The 19,621-nt window shown below is 42.9% G+C and overlaps 1 protein-coding gene across 3 annotated transcripts in view; it reads right to left on the bottom strand.

Annotated features, from left to right (window-relative positions):
• The window catches only part of Trpc3 (transient receptor potential cation channel subfamily C member 3), a 67,953-nt gene that overhangs the window by 5,883 nt on the left and 42,449 nt on the right, over nucleotides 1-19,621 (bottom strand). Inside the window, exons 7-10 of one of the 3 annotated variants that reach the window (XM_026777635.1) lie at nucleotides 17,349-17,613; nucleotides 13,840-14,035; nucleotides 11,734-11,943; nucleotides 8,608-8,644 (exon numbers count right to left, since the gene is read on the bottom strand). In XM_026777635.1, coding sequence (XP_026633436.1) covers nucleotides 8,639-8,644; nucleotides 11,734-11,943; nucleotides 13,840-14,035; nucleotides 17,349-17,613 — 677 coding nt within the window. In that variant the 3' untranslated portion in view covers nucleotides 8,608-8,638. Of the gene's footprint in view, nucleotides 1-8,607; nucleotides 8,692-11,733; nucleotides 11,944-13,839; nucleotides 14,036-17,348; nucleotides 17,614-19,621 lie in introns of all 3 variants that reach the window. The other 2 variants (XM_005370393.3, XM_026777634.1) reach the window with 2 other exon arrangements.

Here is a 19,621-nt window from a genome sequence, read left to right as displayed (position 1 = left end):
TTTCCTGGAACTCACTCTGTAGACCAGGCTAGCCTCGAGCTCATAGAAATCCATCTGCCTCTGCCTCCTGAGTGCTGGGATTAAAGGTGTGTGCCACCACTGCCAGGTGGTTTTTAAAAAACACAATAAACATTCTAATTAATAGAAAAAAGATAATTTGAACTTTATTATGATTTAGAAACTTCTACATACAGAGATACTATTAAAAACAGAAAAGGAAATCACAAAAATGGGAGAAAATATTAGTAATTGCTGTAAGAAATTTAGAATCAAATATTACTTTATTCAACTATTGTATTTTCTTTAACAAAGAAAATTTTAAATAACTGATATTTTCAAACAGGAAAAAAGACACCTAAGTATTTCACAGAAATGGAATCATACATGGTACCAAACTTACAGAACACACATACAGTCTATTCCTGAGGACGTACATATTGTAACAAAGGGGAGATGCAGGTTGACATTTAATAAAGAAAATGAACAAGACATACACTCGATAAAGACAGCTGCTGAAGAAGCCATGGACCAATGGAGATGGCTACATTTTCCTGGCTTGAGAGCAAATGGACAAGACACTTTGGGAACAACTTGGTGCTATCTTCTAAAGCCCAACACTAGCAAAATGTTCCCAAAACTGCACAAGTGGCCAAGAGATATGACAGTAGAGTTAGAAGCCATGTCGTCCTAAACAGCAAGCACTGAACAATCTAGACAAGCATCAGGAAGAAAGGGAAATAGAGCCTCACACAGTGTGAGCTCCCTGTGCTCATTTATCTGATAAATGAACCACAGCCACACACACGGGATGGATCTTAGAAGCATGATGCTAAAGCCGGGCACGGTGGCACCTGCCTTTAATTCTAGCATTTGGGTGCATATGTGAGTTTGAGGACAGTCTGGAGTACATAGTGAGTTCCAGGACAGCCAGGGCTGCATAGTGAGACCATGTCTCAAAACAAACCAAAGCCCAAACCAAACAAACAGAGAAAGAAGCATGACAGTAAATGAAAATGTCCAGTTGCAAAATATCTCACACGGTATAAAGCTATATTACAGAGCTCAGAACCCAGGAAATCTAGGCTCTGTGTTCCTGGACATATTCCAACCCAAACCTGCAGGAATCAGCATCCCAAACTGCCAGGCGGGAGGACGGGGGATGAGAAAATATAGACGATAGAGAGCTAGGACCAGGAGGTTTTGCATAATCTGAGGGTTTATGTCAAGCAAGTTATTAAGAAGTACATCATGTTATATTCTATTTTACAAGAGGAGAATGGGCCAAGGTCAGCAGAGAGCTAAATCAAACAATGTTGGCAAAGAGAACATAGGATACCTCAGGCACAGTTGCCTTAAGACTAATGACCAAGGCCTTCAGAAGGAAAAATTGGGTTCAACAGGCGCTGAATCCTTAACTCCTTCGAGACCTCAACCCTAGCTCCAGCCACAACCTTGCCAAGGACATAGAACTAGTGTTCCCTTTGTCCTTCCATCAGAGCTTCTGAGAAATCTTGGGGTTGACCTGGCTCTTCATTCAAAGGAAACCAGACCAGGAAAGACAGATTTTAAGCTCACTTATTCATTTACCATTTATTGAGAGCCAGTTTTATACTGTAGTACACACATACACACACACACACGCACGCACGCACGCACGCACGCTCATGCACATCCTCACACACACTAAATACATACATACATACATACTTACATACATACATACATACAGGGGTGGAGAGATGGCTCAATAATCAAGAGAACGGGCTGCTCTTGCGAGTTCAAGTCTCAGCACTCACACGGTGGCTCACAGCTGTCTGTAACATCAGTTCCAGGGTACTCGATGCCTTTTTTCAGGCATGTATATGATGCACAGACATAAACACAGACAAAATACCCATCCAAATAAAATAAAATGGCGATTAATAACGATAATAAACAATAACTATTTTTTAAAGAGATGGAGAAAAGATCATTTACACGTAGTGCTGGGTCATAGACTCTCCTGTAGGAAAGCCAAGAAGTTGATCCTTGCCGCACACAGTAGCTACAAATGAGGCAAGCAGATTGAAGGTGTAACTGTATGAATGAGAACATCTAAGGAAACATTCTCCATGCTCTGAAACAGTGGTCCTCAACCCGTGGGCTGCATGTCAGATAGTTACATTATGATTCGTAACAGTAACAATATTAGTTATGAGATAGCGACAAAGTAATTTTATGGTTGGGGTCACCACAACACCAGACATTGTATTAAAGGTTTGTAGCATTAGGCTGGTCGAGGACCACTGCTCTGGAAAATATTTGTGAAATGCGGTCTTAAATCAAATGAGATCCCCCCTCCCAGTTGTCCCTGGATTAACAATAAATTCCATGCTGGTTACAGCGAACACCAGTTACCTTACAGTCTAAGGACGTTTTCACCAGCATCTGGGTCCATACCGCTCCCTTGGGGCTTGCTCATTCCCACAAGGAAAACGCCTGAGAAACAAGAACTCCTGGGTCCTACAACACTTTTGTTTTCTGATTGTTCCATGAGAAAGCGAGGAGTGCTTCCTCTACAGCTTGTTAAAACTGTACTTGTCTCTGAGAAAAGGAGCTAATAACCTACTCCCTACTAACTGTGTGGTCCTAGGGATTGCAGGTTTGCTCCAGGTGATTAAGTCAGAGGGAAAACAGACCTAAGACATAGGCAGGAACAAGGATGAACTAACCTCTGCCCTTATTGCCTGACAAACATATTATCTCACTATGGAAATCAGGGTGGAAGGTCCTCGAGAAACCAAAAGAAAACTAGCAAATGACCCAGTTCTACTTCTGTTGGGTATGTGTGTAGGGGCCCCATGTCAACACAGCACAGGGGTTCCCACGCATTCTAGTTTATTTTTGCACTCTCCACTGTCGACAGGGCATGAAACCAGCTGAAATGTCCATCAACAGATGGATTAAGAAAATGTATACGTACATAGGGAATTCAGTTCTGTTCTAAAGAAGAATGGAATTATAACATATGTAGGAAAAAGAACAGAACTGGAGATCATTGTGGTAAGAGAAATATTTCTTTCCTATACAGAACCTAGATTTAAATGTTATAGATACACACAATGTTCTTTTTGGACATCATGCATCATTGATTTGTTAATTAATTAATGAATAAATTAACTTGTGTGTGTGTGTGTGTGTGATGTGTGCACGTCTGTGTGAAGGCCATTGCGTATACATGTGACATGTGTGTGGAAGCCGGAGGCATGGTCCTTGTCTTCTACCTTGTGTGGGGTTTTTGTTTGCCATTGCACACACCAGGGCAGCCGTCCTGAGCTTCTGGGAGCCTCCTTTCTGCCACCCTCACTGGAGGAGCACTGGGATTACGGATATGCAAGCACAATTGTGTTAAGTTTTATATGAGTTCTGGGAATCCAAATTCAAGTTTTCATAATTGTGCGGCAAGTTCTTTACGCAATGAGCCATTTCCCCAAGCCAGTGTTGATCTCTAACACAGTGTCACTTTTACTTTTTATTTTTAAAACTTTTATTTTTCACTATATATATCTGTGTGTTCCTATGTGGGGGTATGTGCATGCGAGCAGCCAGAAGAGGGACTGAGACTCCCTGGATCAGGAGTTATAGGTGGCTATGAGCTGCCTTCCATGGCTGCTGGGAAGTGAAGCCAAGTCCTGCAAGAGCAGTATGTACCAATGAGCCATCTCACTAGCCCCTCCTGGCAATCTTCTTGTCTTAGCCTCCTGGGTGTTAAGGTTATAGACGGACACCATGATGCATCAGTTTTGGAGCGTATAGGCCGGTTGTTTTGTAGTTGACATTCTCTTTCTTTGATCTCTTTTTTAAAATTATAAGTTCAAGTGCTCGTGAGGAAGCTAAGAAGTCTTTATGTGTACCTCCTGCTGAAAATAGAAATACAGCTACTTTTAAGAATGTAATTAGAAAAAAACCTCTTATAATGTGAAAAGAGACATATCCTAAGATATTCATATGATACTATTATAATAATAGTCAAAAGTAGAAAGCGAAAGTAAATGTTCTTTGGAAAAAGTTAACAAAGTGGTTTGTTGACACAATGGAAAATCACACGACAGTTAAAAATGAGATATCCATGTAGCAATATGGAAAACTTTTGACTGCAAAAAGGCGTATCTGTAACAATTTTTATTATATTATTTACATACATAGGAAATACACACGTAAGGGGCTGGAGAGATAGCTCAACAGTTAAGAGTGCGTACTGCTTTTCCAGGGGAGCTAAATCTGATTCCCAGTACCCATGCTGGGCAACTCACAACCACCTGTATACAGCTCCAGCTCCAGGGGATCCGATGCCTTTTCTACAGGCACTAAACTCAGTGTATGCACACCACCTCTTCTAATTAAAAATAATAATAAATGTTTACAAACCAACCCAGGCAAACAAACACCCCCCAAAGCTGATGCATAATGCTATGGTTATATTTTTATAAGTGGTAAAATATACAAAAGTAGGGATGAGAAAAGCAGACATGAGACCTAAGAAGAAGGTGAAGCTCTCTATCTATGGAAGAAAACAAATTAGCAGGGTGTTTTCGTTGCATCAATGACTGAAGAATGACAAAAGAACATGTCAAAACATTAGCACTTATTAAAGCAAGGTGTAGCAGCATGATATGGTCATGATAAGTAAATAAGCATCCACGTGCTGTAAGCACTTTGGTTGCCAAAGAAAGTAAGACTAAGTATACATTTAAAACAATCTTCTGTAAAATGATTTTCTTAGAAACCTCTTACCAAAGAATAAAATAAAACTTTTGTTTTGTTGTTGTTGTTGTTGTTTTGAGACAAGATCTTGGTTATGTAGCCCAGTCTGGCCTCAAATCCACTATACTCATTTCTTAGCCTCATAAATATTGATATTACAGATGTGTACTTGCTTCCATGCTCAGCCTAAAACTTCTTAAAACTTAAGGTGGAGTAATGACTGAATTGGTAAAGCACGTGCTATGTAAGAATGAAGCCCTAGGCTGGGTGTGGTGGCACACATCTTTAATTCCAGCACTCAAGAGGCAGAGACTGGCAAATCTCTGAGTTCGAGGCCAGCCTGGTCTCCAGAGTGAGTTCCAGGGTGGCCAGGACTACACAGAGAGACCTTGAAAAAAGAATGAGGATCTGAGTTCAGGTTTACAGCATCCTCATGAAACCATTGAGGGGAGGGGGAGACTGGTGGGTCCCTAGGGCTCACTGGTCAGCCATCTAGCCAAATCCACAGTTATGAGTTCATTCAGAGATGAGGTGGAAGGTGACCCAGGAAGACACCTGGCACATTCACACACATATACACTTGCACACACGCATACCTGCATGAACATACAACACACGTACACAAATAAGAGTTAAGGTGAGGCAGGCGTGTTGGGAGCAAAGAGAGAACACCTGAGCTTGATAAAAGCCTTTGTTTAGCAGATGGGTGATCCTAAAGAACGCATGAGTTTCTGTTTTCCAGCTCCATGACAGGTCACAGAACTCGGCCCACAAACCATCGTAGATCAAGACACGCAGTTGCTGCTTAGATACGTTAGGGGCTAGTGGTATTATTTAGTAAAGCCAGGAAGCTAAACTTCCACGTGCTCTAGTGTAAGATGCTGCGAGATAGTTACGTCTCTTGAAACTATGCTTAGGAAAGGTCTATGGAATTTTGCACTTACAGCCTAAGGGGACAATGATGGAAAATAGATTCCTGTAAAATTCTTCTGGAGTTCAAGAGTCTCTAGAGGCAGTCTGAGCAAAGTTTCTTCTTAACGAAACCTCATCAAAAGGGAAAATAAACAAGATACCTCAGGGAAATTTATGTATAGAGGCATAAAACTTTCCCTTTCAAAATTTGCTATGTTTAAAGTCAGGTTCAGTGGTACACGCCCTTTGTCACAGAAACAGCAATAGACAGAGAAGGTCTGGGTCTCATCAGACACTCTCAGCCACATTCCAGAAGGGCTTGGTGACATGAGCTCTTGAACATAAGAAGAAATAATAATTCATTCTATCGTCTTTTAGCCCTTCAGTAGTTGCTGTTTAACCATTCTGGGAGACTTTTTAACCAACTGAATATGTTACAGATAATGATACAAGCCACAAGGGCCTGTACAGATCTGGGCATGATGGCAAACACCTGTAAATCCCAGCATCCAGTGGGCAGAGGCAGTAGAATCAGGAGTTCAAGGCCAACTTCTACATACTGAGTTTGAAGACAATCTGAACTATAGAAGACGTTATCTCTGATTAACCAAACCAAATAAACATCAGAAAAATCCATCCATCCAACCAACCAATCAACCACACACACACAAAAAAAAATAAAAATCCAGAAAAGAGACACCAGAAAGAGTCAAGTCATTAAACATTAACCCAATCTTCCTTAAAACACCAGCCAGAGATTGCGTGAACTAGACAGGCTAACTAAAACTCAAAAAAAAAAAAAAAAAAAAAGACTAGCCAGGTAATCTTGCAAAATAAAAGTCCTGAAGAAAAGAAGGATATCAACTTGCATACGATTTGTTTGACTTTGTTTTAAACTATGTATGGTCACATAGCATTCATAGACAGAAAACGGAGCCTAATACAAAACACCCACCTAAGAATAAGTCAACCTGCTATAGGAATTTAGTAAATGAAATGTCAACAGAAAACAAAATAATATTCAACATAATGACCCTAGATGGACATAATCATCCAGGAAAAAAAATAAATCTAGACCTTCAGGCATCATTACATTCAAGTATATTCTACATGCATTGGCTATTTCATATGAAAAGTGAAAGAACCGAATGTATATAAGTTTAAAGGTCATTACATACTAGACATTTTTTATATTTATTTATTATTTATACAGTGTTCTGTCTGCTTTTATGCCTGCAGGCCAGAAGAGGGCGCCAGACCTCATTACAGATGGTTGTGAGCCACCATGTGGTTGCTGGGAATTGAACTCAGGACCTTTGGAAGAGCAGGCAGTGCTCTTAACCACTGAGCCATCTCTCCAGCCCCCACATACTAGATATTTTAATAGCACATAAATTCCCAAAGCCACAAGAGCTTGTCAAGTTGACTCCAAAAATTAAAAAGTCCAGTGCAGGAAAATAACAGCTAAAACATTTGAAGGCATTCACACACTGGTAAAAACGTCCTTAGCTCAGATCACAGGTAAAGGTTGATAGTTTAACTATTAAAAATTCCTCTTAATTGGAAAGTCATCAAGAAGGGCATGTAGATCATCAAACATAACATGGCCACGTTCATCCATGATAAACACACAGTAAAAACACTTGACTATTTCTGTTAGGCTGAAATAAAAATCCTGGCTTTATTTCTATCACTCGAAGATGGGGATGAAATAAACTAAGCACCACCATCTAACAGACTGTAAAGTCATCAAAACAAAGAAAGGCTTCAACAATCAGTGGTCAATCAGGTTTGCCAAGTTTTTCTCTTCTAAGGAAACAGCACGCAGAGGTGGGTTATTCCCACTGATTAACGCCACAGATGCTATAAATGTCTTGATCTCCTCTATACCTTAGACATATTAGACCCTAAAGCCACGAGGGTCAAAATGACTAGCCAGATGAAACAGAGAACGATAGCCTCTTCCGTGCTAGATGACAGTGTCCAAATCTGCACATAACATCACCATTCAAAAGATATTTTAAGGTGACAAAACAATAGCAATCATTCACAAAATAGATTTCATGGAAATAAAACCTAGTGAAACTCATTCTAGTGTTTCCATATGAGAGCATCACTATTCTAATATAATCCTAATATTCTAATATTTTTCACTCCTTCCTCCAGGGCAGGGCTTATGCAAATATCTGTTCTTTGGAAATTATAGCAATGACTGAGTGGCTAAGTGTTCTTGTTTTTGCAGATGATCAAAGTTCGAGTCCCAGTACCCACGTGGTGGTTTACAACCATCTGTAACTCCAGTTCCAGGGGACTCAATACCCTCTTCTGACCCCCGTGGGCACCAAACATTCATGCGCTGTACATATGTACACATAGGCAAAACACTCTCACATAAAATATATAAATCTAACTCTTAAAAACCATAAAAATACTTCATTGTCAACACTGCAAAAGCAACCCTTCTTGCTGAGCCTGGTGGCACAGACCTTCATTCCCAGCTTCTGGAGAGACTGAGGTAGGAGGGCTGAAAATCCATAGCCTGCCCGAGTTGGAAGTCAAGCCAGGAACCTTAGTGAGACTCTGGCTCAAATAAAATAAAATAAACAAAAACAAAAACAGGGTAGTATCATGGGCAAGGCTTTGAGTTCACATTTCAATCTTAAGAAAATAAGAAATAAAAAAAAGAAAATAAGAAATAAAGAAGTTTAATCTTAAAAAATAAGAACTGAAGAAACAACAAAACCTCTTCTTTAACAACCAAAAAAGAGAGACAAAGAAAAGGATCACAAAAAAAGGTTGAACTCTGATTTTTGAAGTCCCCAATGCCCTCCTCTCCCTGTTCTGTATGGCTTTACAGTCTAATTTAGGATGCATTACTCCACACATCCAGAGAGACACACAGGAACCACACACAATGGTTAGGGAAATAGATAAGGGCTGAGGAGTGCTTACCTGGTAGCGGGTTGGCTGATGGAGAATGCTGTTAAAACTGTGTGATTCAAAAACTCTCGAGTTAGACTGAGTGAAGAGGTTTAACTAGGAAAAAATACAATTAACCTAGTAAATTAGAATACAATCATTTGGAATAAGAAATATAGTCTATTTGATTCTCTTGGCTGGCATTTCTGGAGTCAGCCCTTCTCAGGAACATTTTGTATGGGTTGGCGTTTATGAGGGGGTTAAATATACCCAAATGCAAACATCCATGTGAGAGACACGTTCCCTTCCGTCAAAGCACTGACAAAACGCAGTATAACAGAGCTGTTTATTAAGAACGTATCTTAGAAGCTGGCCCCTACCTAGCATAAGTTTTCCTGGGGTCATGCAACTGTATGGATGACTATTGTGGCTGTTTTTACTCTCTGATCTTCAGGAGAGCTTTATTCATTAAAATACAAATAAAATATCACTACACTATCATCTATCTTTCTATCATCTGTCTTCTATCTGTCTGTCTGTCCATCTGCCTGCCCATCTATCTATCTCTATCTATCATCTATCTACCATCCATCCATCCATCCATCCATCCATCTATCTATCTATCTATCTATCTATCTATCTATCTATCTATCTATCTATCTATCTATCTATCAATCATCTGTCCATCCATCCATCCATCCATCCATCCATCCATCCATCCATCCATCCATCCATCCATCACATATCCTCTTTCTCTCTCTCTTGTCTTAAATTTTGAGTTATAGGAGCAGAAAACTAGAAGGGACCCTACCCCTGTCCCTATTCACGCAGGCATGAGCAGGGACTTCCCATCCTTCAAGGGCAAACTGCCATGCATACCACGTGATTCAAAAGTTCCCTCTCCCACCCAATTATATTTTCTCTACCTCCTGAGCCTCACTGGCAATTCAGGACCTGCGCTTGATGATGTTACTTTTCCCTCCGCCACTAGGGGTCAGTATCTGCCTGCTGACTGAGCTTAGCTGCTCCAGCAGGGAAACATTTCTTAACGTTCCTCTAAAACAGAGCAGCAACAAAAAAAATTGGCATTTCTTTGACTTTTTATTTAATTCATTTAATGAAGGAAGTCTATGCCCACGAGTAAGATCGAAAAGCTTTAGCTTAATGTAGTGGCACATGCCTGGAACCCCAGAAGCTGGGGAGAGTGAGGCAGGAGGATCACAAGTTCAAGGTCAGCTTTGAGGCCAAGGTAGGCTCTCCTAGCTGAGAAAAAAAGCTCCTTCCTCCTGGCAATGCCTCAACATGGCAGGAGTGAGCACCCTGTGGCCAGCTCACCTTGTGCGCCTTCGGAGAGGTCTAAGAACTCTGATTAGCTGGCTTTTGGTAGCCACCACCTACACTATAACTGTTTCAGGTACAAGATCCATGAACTCTGCTGCCCACAAAAAGAAAACTTCAAGATATGTTCTCTGAGGCATGTGACATTGTAAGCCCCACGTTAGAGAGGCTAATAAAGACTTAAGAAGCTGCCCTTCCCTAAAGCGACAAAACATTTATCAAAACACTGTCAATCTTAACAGTAGGCGGAGCTACCCAGGATGTTGGAGCCGGCTACCCCCACTGACCGAAAAGGGCAAAGCATGGAAAAACCTCAATATGCCCTGCACTGGCTGCTGGACACGTGATCTGGTGTGGGGGAACGGCTTCCGGTGTCTCAGCTATAAAACTGAGCTAAGGCTATCTGCCTCACACTACTGCGCCAGGCCCAAACACACAGCAGAGCGGTGTGGGACCTGACGAGGACGAGCACTGACGCTTGACGAGCCGGAGGAGAGTAATCCCATTCAGTCCACACAGAAGCCATGTGGATCGCCTCTTTTCAGTGAGGCCATTTATCTGTGAGACTTGCTGATGAGCCAGAGCTCAGACCCAGCCTAACCCAGCGGCTTCGCCTCCTCGCGCACCGCGGCAACTCACTGTATCTGTGAGATGTTATTTGAACAAGGCACGGACAGCCAGTCACTGACGCAGTGTCTGACAGCAGTGAGAGATCACATCCACGTCACACAAACAGCCTTAAATAACCACTTCCTTTTAAGCTTTTTTTTTTTTTTTCGGTGCTGGGGTTCAAACTGAGAACCCTGTGCAATCTTGACACAGAACCTCACTCCCACCCAGCGCAAGGTCACTTTCGGTAGAAGTAAGATTCTAGGGTCATTACAATTCTTGAAAACACAGGTCTACCTCAAAACATAAGGGATTAAATTGCATCCATCTTGTCTTTCCCCCAGTTTCAACAGAGAAAAAGCTTCTACCTTTGCTCAAGAAGACCTGGGTTTTATTGTTTCCCTGGGTGTCTATAGTATTAGAGCTGGACACCATTTTCACATTTTTCTTCTAAGACAGACTCTCGCTCTAGTCCCATCTGGTTTCAGAATTGCAATGTAGCTCAACCTGACTTCTGACTTTGTATCTTCCTGCCTCAGTCTACCAAGCGCTGGGATTACAGGCAGGCACCATTATGCCGGACCCCATTTTTAATTTTAGACAGAAACGGTGTTTGAATCCCACACATCTGTTGCCGTCTGCTTTGCTCCCTGTTATTTTAAATACATCTGTAACACTGTGTCTCCTACCCCCACACTATATATGGAAGCCAAGTTCATAGTGACAAAGTTCCACCATAACCCAGAGGCGTTTGTGCCTGCTTACGAAGGGCATCCATTGCTACTGAGAAAATGCCCAGGCTCCTGTCTATGGCACTATAGGAGGATGACTTTGCTCAGCCTCTCTAAATATAGCAATAGCGAACGTGCATATGCCGGGGGAGACCGGAAGCTGGGGTTAACTTCAGAGTGGCAGGATGAAAGCGTAGGGCACGCAGAGTCAAAGCATTTTGTGGCAATAGCTTGCTTCTCATTTGCTTGTTTATGTTATGGGAGTTTACATGAGAAGCTGACCCCCACCAAATAGGACATAGACTAAGTGACTATTTGAAACACTCTGCAGATAGTATTAGTCTATGAGAGACCACGGAATAGACAGCTACCTTCAATATCGTGTGAGTTCACGCATGGAAATTAACGAACAGGCGTCAAAAGACAAGGGGAAAGACATGAAGCGTTTGTTTTAGGATCTTGGCGTGTTCTCAATACCTACCCTGGACTTGGAGTTACCCATTCCCAACTCCAGGTCCTTCTGCAGTCTTCTCCTCCTGCATTTGGAAAGGTTAGTGATCCGCATGATGAAGTAAACAAAAGATTTTGGGCTAGGGACCAGGCTGAAGGGTGGAGGCAGCGTCTTCCCGTCGTCAAAATAGGATAACCAAAGCTTTGACCGTGCAAACTTCCACTCCACATCGCTGTCATCCTGGCACAAGACAAAGCTCACTGTTAAAGTAGTTACGAAATCCTAAAGATTTTATTTTTACTTTAGTGCGTGCACATACACCTGTGGTGGCCAGAAGAAAGGAGTGTGGTTACAATTGCAGAGCTGTAAGCTGCCTGATGTGGGTTCAGGGGACTAGAGTCTGGCCCTCTTCAACAACAGCATTCGCTCTTAACTTCTAAGGCATCTCCAGTCCCACAGTTACTAGATTTTACTAGACATTCTAGACCTGACTCATATTTTTAGAGTTAAGTACATTATGTTTTAAACAGTTAAGGAATTAATTCCACATATTGGCGTGTAATTCCTACATGTTTACATAATATAGACTCACACATATGCTACTCAAATGCTTTCTCTTCCATACCTCTCTGTCTGCACCTACTTAGATGTAACCAGCACTTCCTGTTCTTTGTTCCAAGGTAAAGCAAAAAGGCAGGAAAAATTCAGGGTCAAAGAAGGACAAAACGATTAATCACTGTCTCCCTCTGTCACGCCAACCATTCCTTCAATTCATCACGCTTCTTCTCGTTCCCTGATTCCCTGGCACCCTCCTTCCTCTCCCAGGCCCATTACCCCAGGTTGCTATAGAAGTCATGCATCTTACTCTAGAAGGCAAAGGGGAAAACGGCATTTAGATACATTGATTTTAATTTGTTTTGTTTTGAGGATTTCATACTAGCACAGGCTGGCCTGGGACTCACACGGTAGCTTAGGCTAGCCTCCTGCCACTTCCTCCTAAGTGCCGGATAACAGGCGTATGCCAGCACACTTCACTGGATCAGTTACGTTTTGAAGTTTGTGTTTGTACTGCATACCCTCAAATGTCACATATTCCTCAGAGGCCAGGACTTGTCTCCACCGTTTTCTGTTCCCAGTGGTCCCCAGGGTGCTTGGCACAAGCCTCCTCACTGACAGAGGACATGCAGCAGGGCTGCAGGTATAGCAAGCGGGATCCTGCAGTCCTCAGAGGCTGCACTGATGTCACCCCACACACAGGCATCCACAGTGCTGTGCCTTTGGCTCTGTAGGACCTGCTGCACTGGTTAATACTGGTTAGCACTGTGACATCTAGGATCACCTAAGAGATAAACCCCGGGGCACTCTTGGGGAGTTTTTAGAGTTTACGTAGGTGGGAATGGTCTGCCGTAAATACGGGTAGCTGTGGCTCAGGACTGCATCAAGTGGAGAAAATGGGCTGAGGACAGATGCTCGTCTTCGTCTGTGTCCAGGCTGAGAAGGTAGTGTGAGCCGCTGCCTGAAGCTGCTGCTCTCTCTGCCATGATGGATGGTACCCTTGAACTGTCAGCCCAAACACACTCTTCCTCCCTTATTTTGATTCTCGTCACAGCAACAGAAAGATAGCTAATATGCCTGCCATCTGTGCTGAGGATGCTGTGTAAGGGACACCCATCGCTGAGGCACAGGTAGAAGCTGGGTGGGGTGCTGCACACCTGTGATCCCCACACCCAGGAACATGGCGCAGAAGGAACACCCTGAGTGGGAGGACCGGGTGACATAGTGAGGTCCTGGGAAGTCAGCTGGAGAATGAGACACTGTTTTCAACACCCCAGACAAGCATAGCTGTTTGGTGGAGATAGCACACGGCTAAGCAAGGGCACTATATCTAAATGAGAAAGACATTAAAAAAAGTATAAACCACTGAAGAAGGCCATGGAACCAACAGATCCAGAGCCCAAAGAAGGGTGGTTTCCAGGGATGGAATATTTTGCCTAAAGAACATAATCAACTCAACTGCCATATCCTCTACCAGGGGCAGGGCTGGGTGGCCTAGGAGTAGTAATCCCCCTGCAGCCAGTATTTCTAGGTAATAGTTTACTTAAAACTTCTGAGACACAGGGGGTGGGAAACACTTACCTCGATTTCTTGGTATGAGCTATTAATCATAGCAATTAGCATGTTGAGTAAAACGACCACCATGGTTACATTGTATATTCCGTAAAGAACATATCCAATATTCTCGATGAATTTGTGATCATATTTGAGGACCACAGAAGTCACTTCAGACAGTCCAAATATGGACCAAAACAAAGTCTTGAAACTTTCTTCAACACTGTTGAAAAATTAAACACAGTAATGAATAGCTTCCGGTGTTAAAAAATAAAACCAAGTTAGTATCTGATGCTGGACAGATGTAAAATATTTCTATAAAATACAATCATCGTAAACTCCGAACAATTGCTTTTTAAAAAGCTATTACTGCTTACTTCATGTGTACCGGTGTTGTTTACATGCGTGTCTCTGCACCATGAGTACACTGTGCTTGTGGAGGTCAGAAAAGGGCACCGGATACCCTGGAACTGGAGTTACTAAGCCTGTGGATTCTGGGACTCGAACCCAGGTCTTCTGCAAGAGCAACAAGAGCTATTAACTGCTAAACCATCTCTCTAGCTCTCTAATAACTGCTTCTAACATAGATTTTAAAACTAGAATAATTGTTCTGATATATTACTTTTCAATTTTTTTTTGAGATGATATTTCACCATGTGGCCCAGGCTGGCCTTGAAGTGGTCCTCCTGCATCCAGTCCAGCTTCTCAGTGGCAGGATTCAGGTATATGAGACCATGTCCATATTGTTACTGTACTTAGCAGGTATTCCCTGAGGTTTTTGGGAGCTGGTGTCAGCGCTCAGCTTCACTCATCGGGAGAAAGCTGGCGTGACGTCACCATACCCATTCTTTCCCCCCCCGAAAGGATGGCAGTTTGGAAATTGTTTGGAAATTTAAATCAGAATTCCTGGGTTAGGTTTAAAACTAAACATCCACTTCAAAAAAGGATGCACCAATCATTATGACTTGCCATGAAGTAATTTGCACCTTGAATAAAAACAAACTCAATGCCCAGGGAACAGGCGGAAGAGCTTCTGTGCATCCAGACGGCAGAATGCTGTGCAGTACTGGGGTATTGAATAACGAGGCAGATTTATCTTCATGCATTTATAACACAAACAATAGCAAGGATACAGTAAAAGAAGAAACACAGCAAGTGTGACCTGCTTAGTCATCTGAATACAAAAGAGAGGGCTATATGAATACTTACAGTCTTCTTTTGTGGGGGAAAAAAGAAGTCTAGGGAAGTGTTCAAAAAAACCCAAAAACCATGGCTTCCAAGAATGAAGGACAATGTATAGATTGAGGGCCAGCCAGCCCGTGATGGAGAGGCTTCACACTGTAAACAGCCCATGGTGGAGAGGCTTCTCACTGTAAACAGCCCTGTTTGAATTTTTGGCCCAAGAGCACACAGTCACCCCGCATCATCTTTGGGGAATTAGTTCCTGAGATCCTCATGCGTACCAGTGTCTGAGGATGTGCAAGGGAATCGCAAATAAATGGTACTGTACTTTCAGGTTACCAGGGTATCATCCCTGGAATTACTTAAGCCATCTCTTGGTTGCTTACAGTAACAATATAATGCAAAGCCATGCAAATAAGTGTTTAAAACACTACAGTCTTTTTAGGGAATACTGGCAGGGAAGGAATGTGCATGTTCAATACAGACACAGTTTTTTAAAAGAATCATTCGATCCACAGTTGGCTGCCTGTGGGACACAGATTGTGGCAGCCGGCTCCACCTCCTCCGTGAAAACCATGCTCAGCTGGAAGAGGAGGGAGACCACAGAATGAGGGCATCCCAGTCCTTCCTGCACAAGTCGTGTGCAGGCCCTGGCCACACCGAGCACCGAATTTCATCCCTCACATGACTTTTTCTCCACTGGCATTTAGTGCATGATGCCATAGGACCTTCAGATCTGTGACGCAAATAAAGAACCCTCTGACGCCACACTGGTCAAGTTCATTAGGAAGCACAGGTGGAAATTTTTCTTTCCCCCCTCCAGGAAACTCTTTATGAAAACAGTACTTTAAAATATTTTTTAACTGATTCTAAATCATAATGAAGCCTATAGACCCACGGTTTTCAATACTTGTTTACTTATTCATTTAACCACTCAAACAGTATCACTGAAGCATCCCATATGTTCTAGAAGTACTGTTAGTCCCTGGGGACAGAGGGCTGATAGTAAAGACTTCTGTTCTCATAGAGAGCAAGTTTCCAAAACTTTAGAGAGTGAAGTTACGGCATGTGGAGGCAGGAGACTGTACAGTTTAGCCTCTGTTCCTGCGTTTATGAAACCTGCCATGGCACCTCCCGCCCCTTCCTCTGTTCCTTTGCAGACTTCCCCGCCTGGACTCCGTGCAGCTTCTGTGGGCTGGGTATGTGCAGGAAAAGAGGAACACTGCAGCTCTGAGCTCCTACTGTGGGCAAGAGGTTTTACATAACCAGCCTTACGTAAGCCTCACAGCGACCTTATTTAAAATCTATCATGCTTCTTTTAAAAACGAGGGGGATGACACTGAGGAATGTTCAGGAATTTAACCAAAGGGCGCAGTTAGAAAACAGCAGAACCGTGCTGCAGTCCTGGCCTGCCAGACTTCCCAGCCGATATTCTTTCTCCTGCATTATGCTGCCAGGCCTCCCTTCAAAAGAGAAGAGAAAAATGTAATCTGTCATATGAACTATTGTGAGGCTCGGAGGGCAGGGAACTGTGCAGGTCCTGTCTAGTCACTAATGGAGTCGGGACTTTCTGTTTTGTCATTTATTACAAGAAAGTGGGCCTCTGGTCTCTTTTACCTTTAAGGCCTGAGCTACAAGAACTGTTTCAATCCCGATGTCTCCAAGGACACGATGCTGTGTGCTATCTATGGGGAACTTACTGTGTAGCTGGCTTGCAGCTGGCATTGTGGGGAACAAGGGGGAGCTAGTGAGGGCTTGTGATGTTCTTGCCTGCAGGGGCTGAGGCATGCAGGGAGGGCCCCATCCTCACAACGACCAAACGCTTAAGGGTGAGAGAGAGAACCTCACATTTGGGGTAGCTCCATGGCAGGGGACCTTACAGTGACAGTGGCTATGGAGGGTAATCAAGAAAGGCTTCAGAGAGGAGGTGAATCTCCAGGGCAGGAGCTCTCTTTGGAGGAGCTATCTTTTCTCTTATTTATTCCCTGTCCTCACTACTGATGGACACCTCAACATAGAAGCGGAAAGAGACCTCAAAATGACGAAGCTAAATTTAGTGTCTATATAAGAGACATCCACTGTGAAACATTTGCCATCCAATTTTCTTTAAATAGCCCTTTTGGACTGGTATTTTTCCAAATCTTGATCAATTTTTTTGTGGTGAAATCTCACTAAATGCCAAGAGTGGACCAATGACCTTTATGACAATGACCTGGATGACTGGCAGTGGACACTGGTTTGATGGATTGGTTTTCTGCCCTCGAGAATGGCTTCATTATGACAGCTGACATTCTTCACTTGCTGGACCCGTTGGAAATTCTTTTTATACCATTTTAGGATGATGTCTTACTTACGTGGTAAAAGCAGGATTGACTTTGGCCCCCAGGTAGTAGGAATAAAGGATGAACATGCCAATCATGAACGCCAGAAACACCATAATGAACAGAACCATGAACTTGAATATGTCCTTCACAGTCCTTCCCAGGGAGATCTGCAAGGGTCCAAAGCTCTCGTTGGCAGGGAGAATGTATGCGATCCGGGAGAAGCTGAGTACCACCGCTATGGCGTAGAGGCCTTCGGATATGATCTGAGGGTCAGAAGGGAGCCATTTATCTCTAGCTAGAAGAGGGGAGAGAAAGAGAGAAAAAATGGGTTTTTTAATTTATTCCTAACTATGCAAAACAAATACTGCAAACTGACCTATTATCAAAACAAGGGGTTCTTGCTTCGGTTGAAATGACTGGCAATTTAATTAACCGTCCAGAAATGATTTTTAAATGTTAAACTTGAAGCAGCATCTTTATTTCAATTGATGAAAAAACCCTATTATGAAGACACCAAGGAGGCCTCACATGGCACAGAAACAGAATAAAATACAAAAGAGGGAGATTCAATGTTTCGCGGACATGGACTGTGTCCAGGACAAGAGACCATTGATATTCACTCTCCCCGTAGGTATCAGCTTTATTTACTGGCTCTTTTGCCATGTGATAGGCAAAACGTCAGTGGAACTTATTTTGAAATCCAGTTCGTCTATCAATTAACGCTAGTAAAATGTTCAGCAGCAAGGGGGGGAGAGTATTACAAATCAGCGTGATGCTGACCCTGTGGGATGTGAACCATGCAGCAGGCTCCCAGGAAGTGTAAGTACGTTAGAGTAGATGCAAAGTGAGGACGCTAATAGCATACAGCAGCTCCAGGTCCCTGACAGGGCAATGAAATAACAGACGGCTAACTCTGTGCAAACCGAGTCGTTGCCGAAAGAATGGCTGCACTGTAGACATTCGCAACAGCAAACATGACATCTGCTGACACCGCCTTCAATGGCCCACTGTCATTTCTCTTCATAAAAACAGAAATCAAGACTTAGGAACGTTTTTAAAAACATACATAGGAAGCAGGGAAGTCTGAATTAATAAATTCCCCTCCAGCCAAAAGTTACTAAATACACAAGAATAAACGTGAATATTATAGAAAAAGCTTATAGAAACAGTAAAACTAATATGTTGCCAAACAAGGTTTAAATTCTTTAACTATAAATGGTGTCCATTTGCTCCTTTGAGCCAGCGTCCTCGGGACATGAAAACTCTTGCTTGCCGATGACAACAGATGATGGGTTTACATTGCATGCGCTGCAATACTGGATCTTTTGGAGACTTCCTACAAATGTTAAAGTATCTGTTCTCCTCACGTCACCGAGTCCTAGACACACTTACGGTTTTCCTCCCGGCCACGACACTTCGGAATCCTGTATTTTAGGCTTAAGAATGCCAGACAATAATTTATTCTATCTTAATTAATTTATTGTGGCATTTGGGTTAGGCAAGCACTCTAGGACTGTGCAATATCCTCATGCCTTTACTTATTTAATTAATTCATTATTTTTTCATCTATTCACACACAGGAGCCCACTAAGTCGCCCTGGTTGACCTTGGTCTGTGAAGGTTGGCCGGTTTTGAGCTTGCAGTCCTTCTGCCTTAACCTCCTGTGTAGCTGGGATTGCAGGCCTGACAAACATACAACCATAATGAAAACTTGCCAGTAATAGCTGCATAATACTGATTTGTGCTGGCAGAGAAGCCATCAGTGCCCTTTCACCTGGGTGTCCTTGCCACGGGAACGATACAACACCCTCTCCAGTGTCTGCTGTCTCCACGCCAACTTTCTCATGTGTTGGGACTTTAGCTCCCACATCCTGCCTCTGCTGGATTTTCATTTCTCTTATTCCATGCTCATGAGCATCTAGTTTCCAGATTCCAGAGCTCATGCTCTCCCTACTGCCCACAAACACTCTACACATTTCTCATGCTAAGGACAGTGGTGGCCTGTTAATCTGAGGCTTGGCATCCCATAATTTCAGCGACTGATGAGCAATTGTAGTTTGAAAATGTCAAACAGCAAATCCCAGCAACAAAGAATGTGTGTGTTTTAGACTGCCCAGCCATCTAAAGTCTCCAGTGGGACCATCCCTCCTATCCTCCTCCCTGTGTCCAGTGTGTCCATGGTCGATAGGACCACAGTGTGTCCACAGTCGATAGGACCACAGTGTGTCCACGGTCGATAGGACCACAGTGTGTCCACAGCTGATAGGACCACAGTGTGTCCACAGGCGATAGGACCACAGTGT

Source organism: Microtus ochrogaster, unplaced genomic scaffold (genome assembly GCF_000317375.1).
Source record: "Microtus ochrogaster isolate Prairie Vole_2 unplaced genomic scaffold, MicOch1.0 UNK78, whole genome shotgun sequence".
Classification (NCBI taxonomy): Eukaryota; Metazoa; Chordata; class Mammalia; order Rodentia; family Cricetidae; genus Microtus; species Microtus ochrogaster.
Note: the sequence above shows the minus strand (reverse complement) of the source record. Positions and strands in the feature narration are given on the sequence as shown.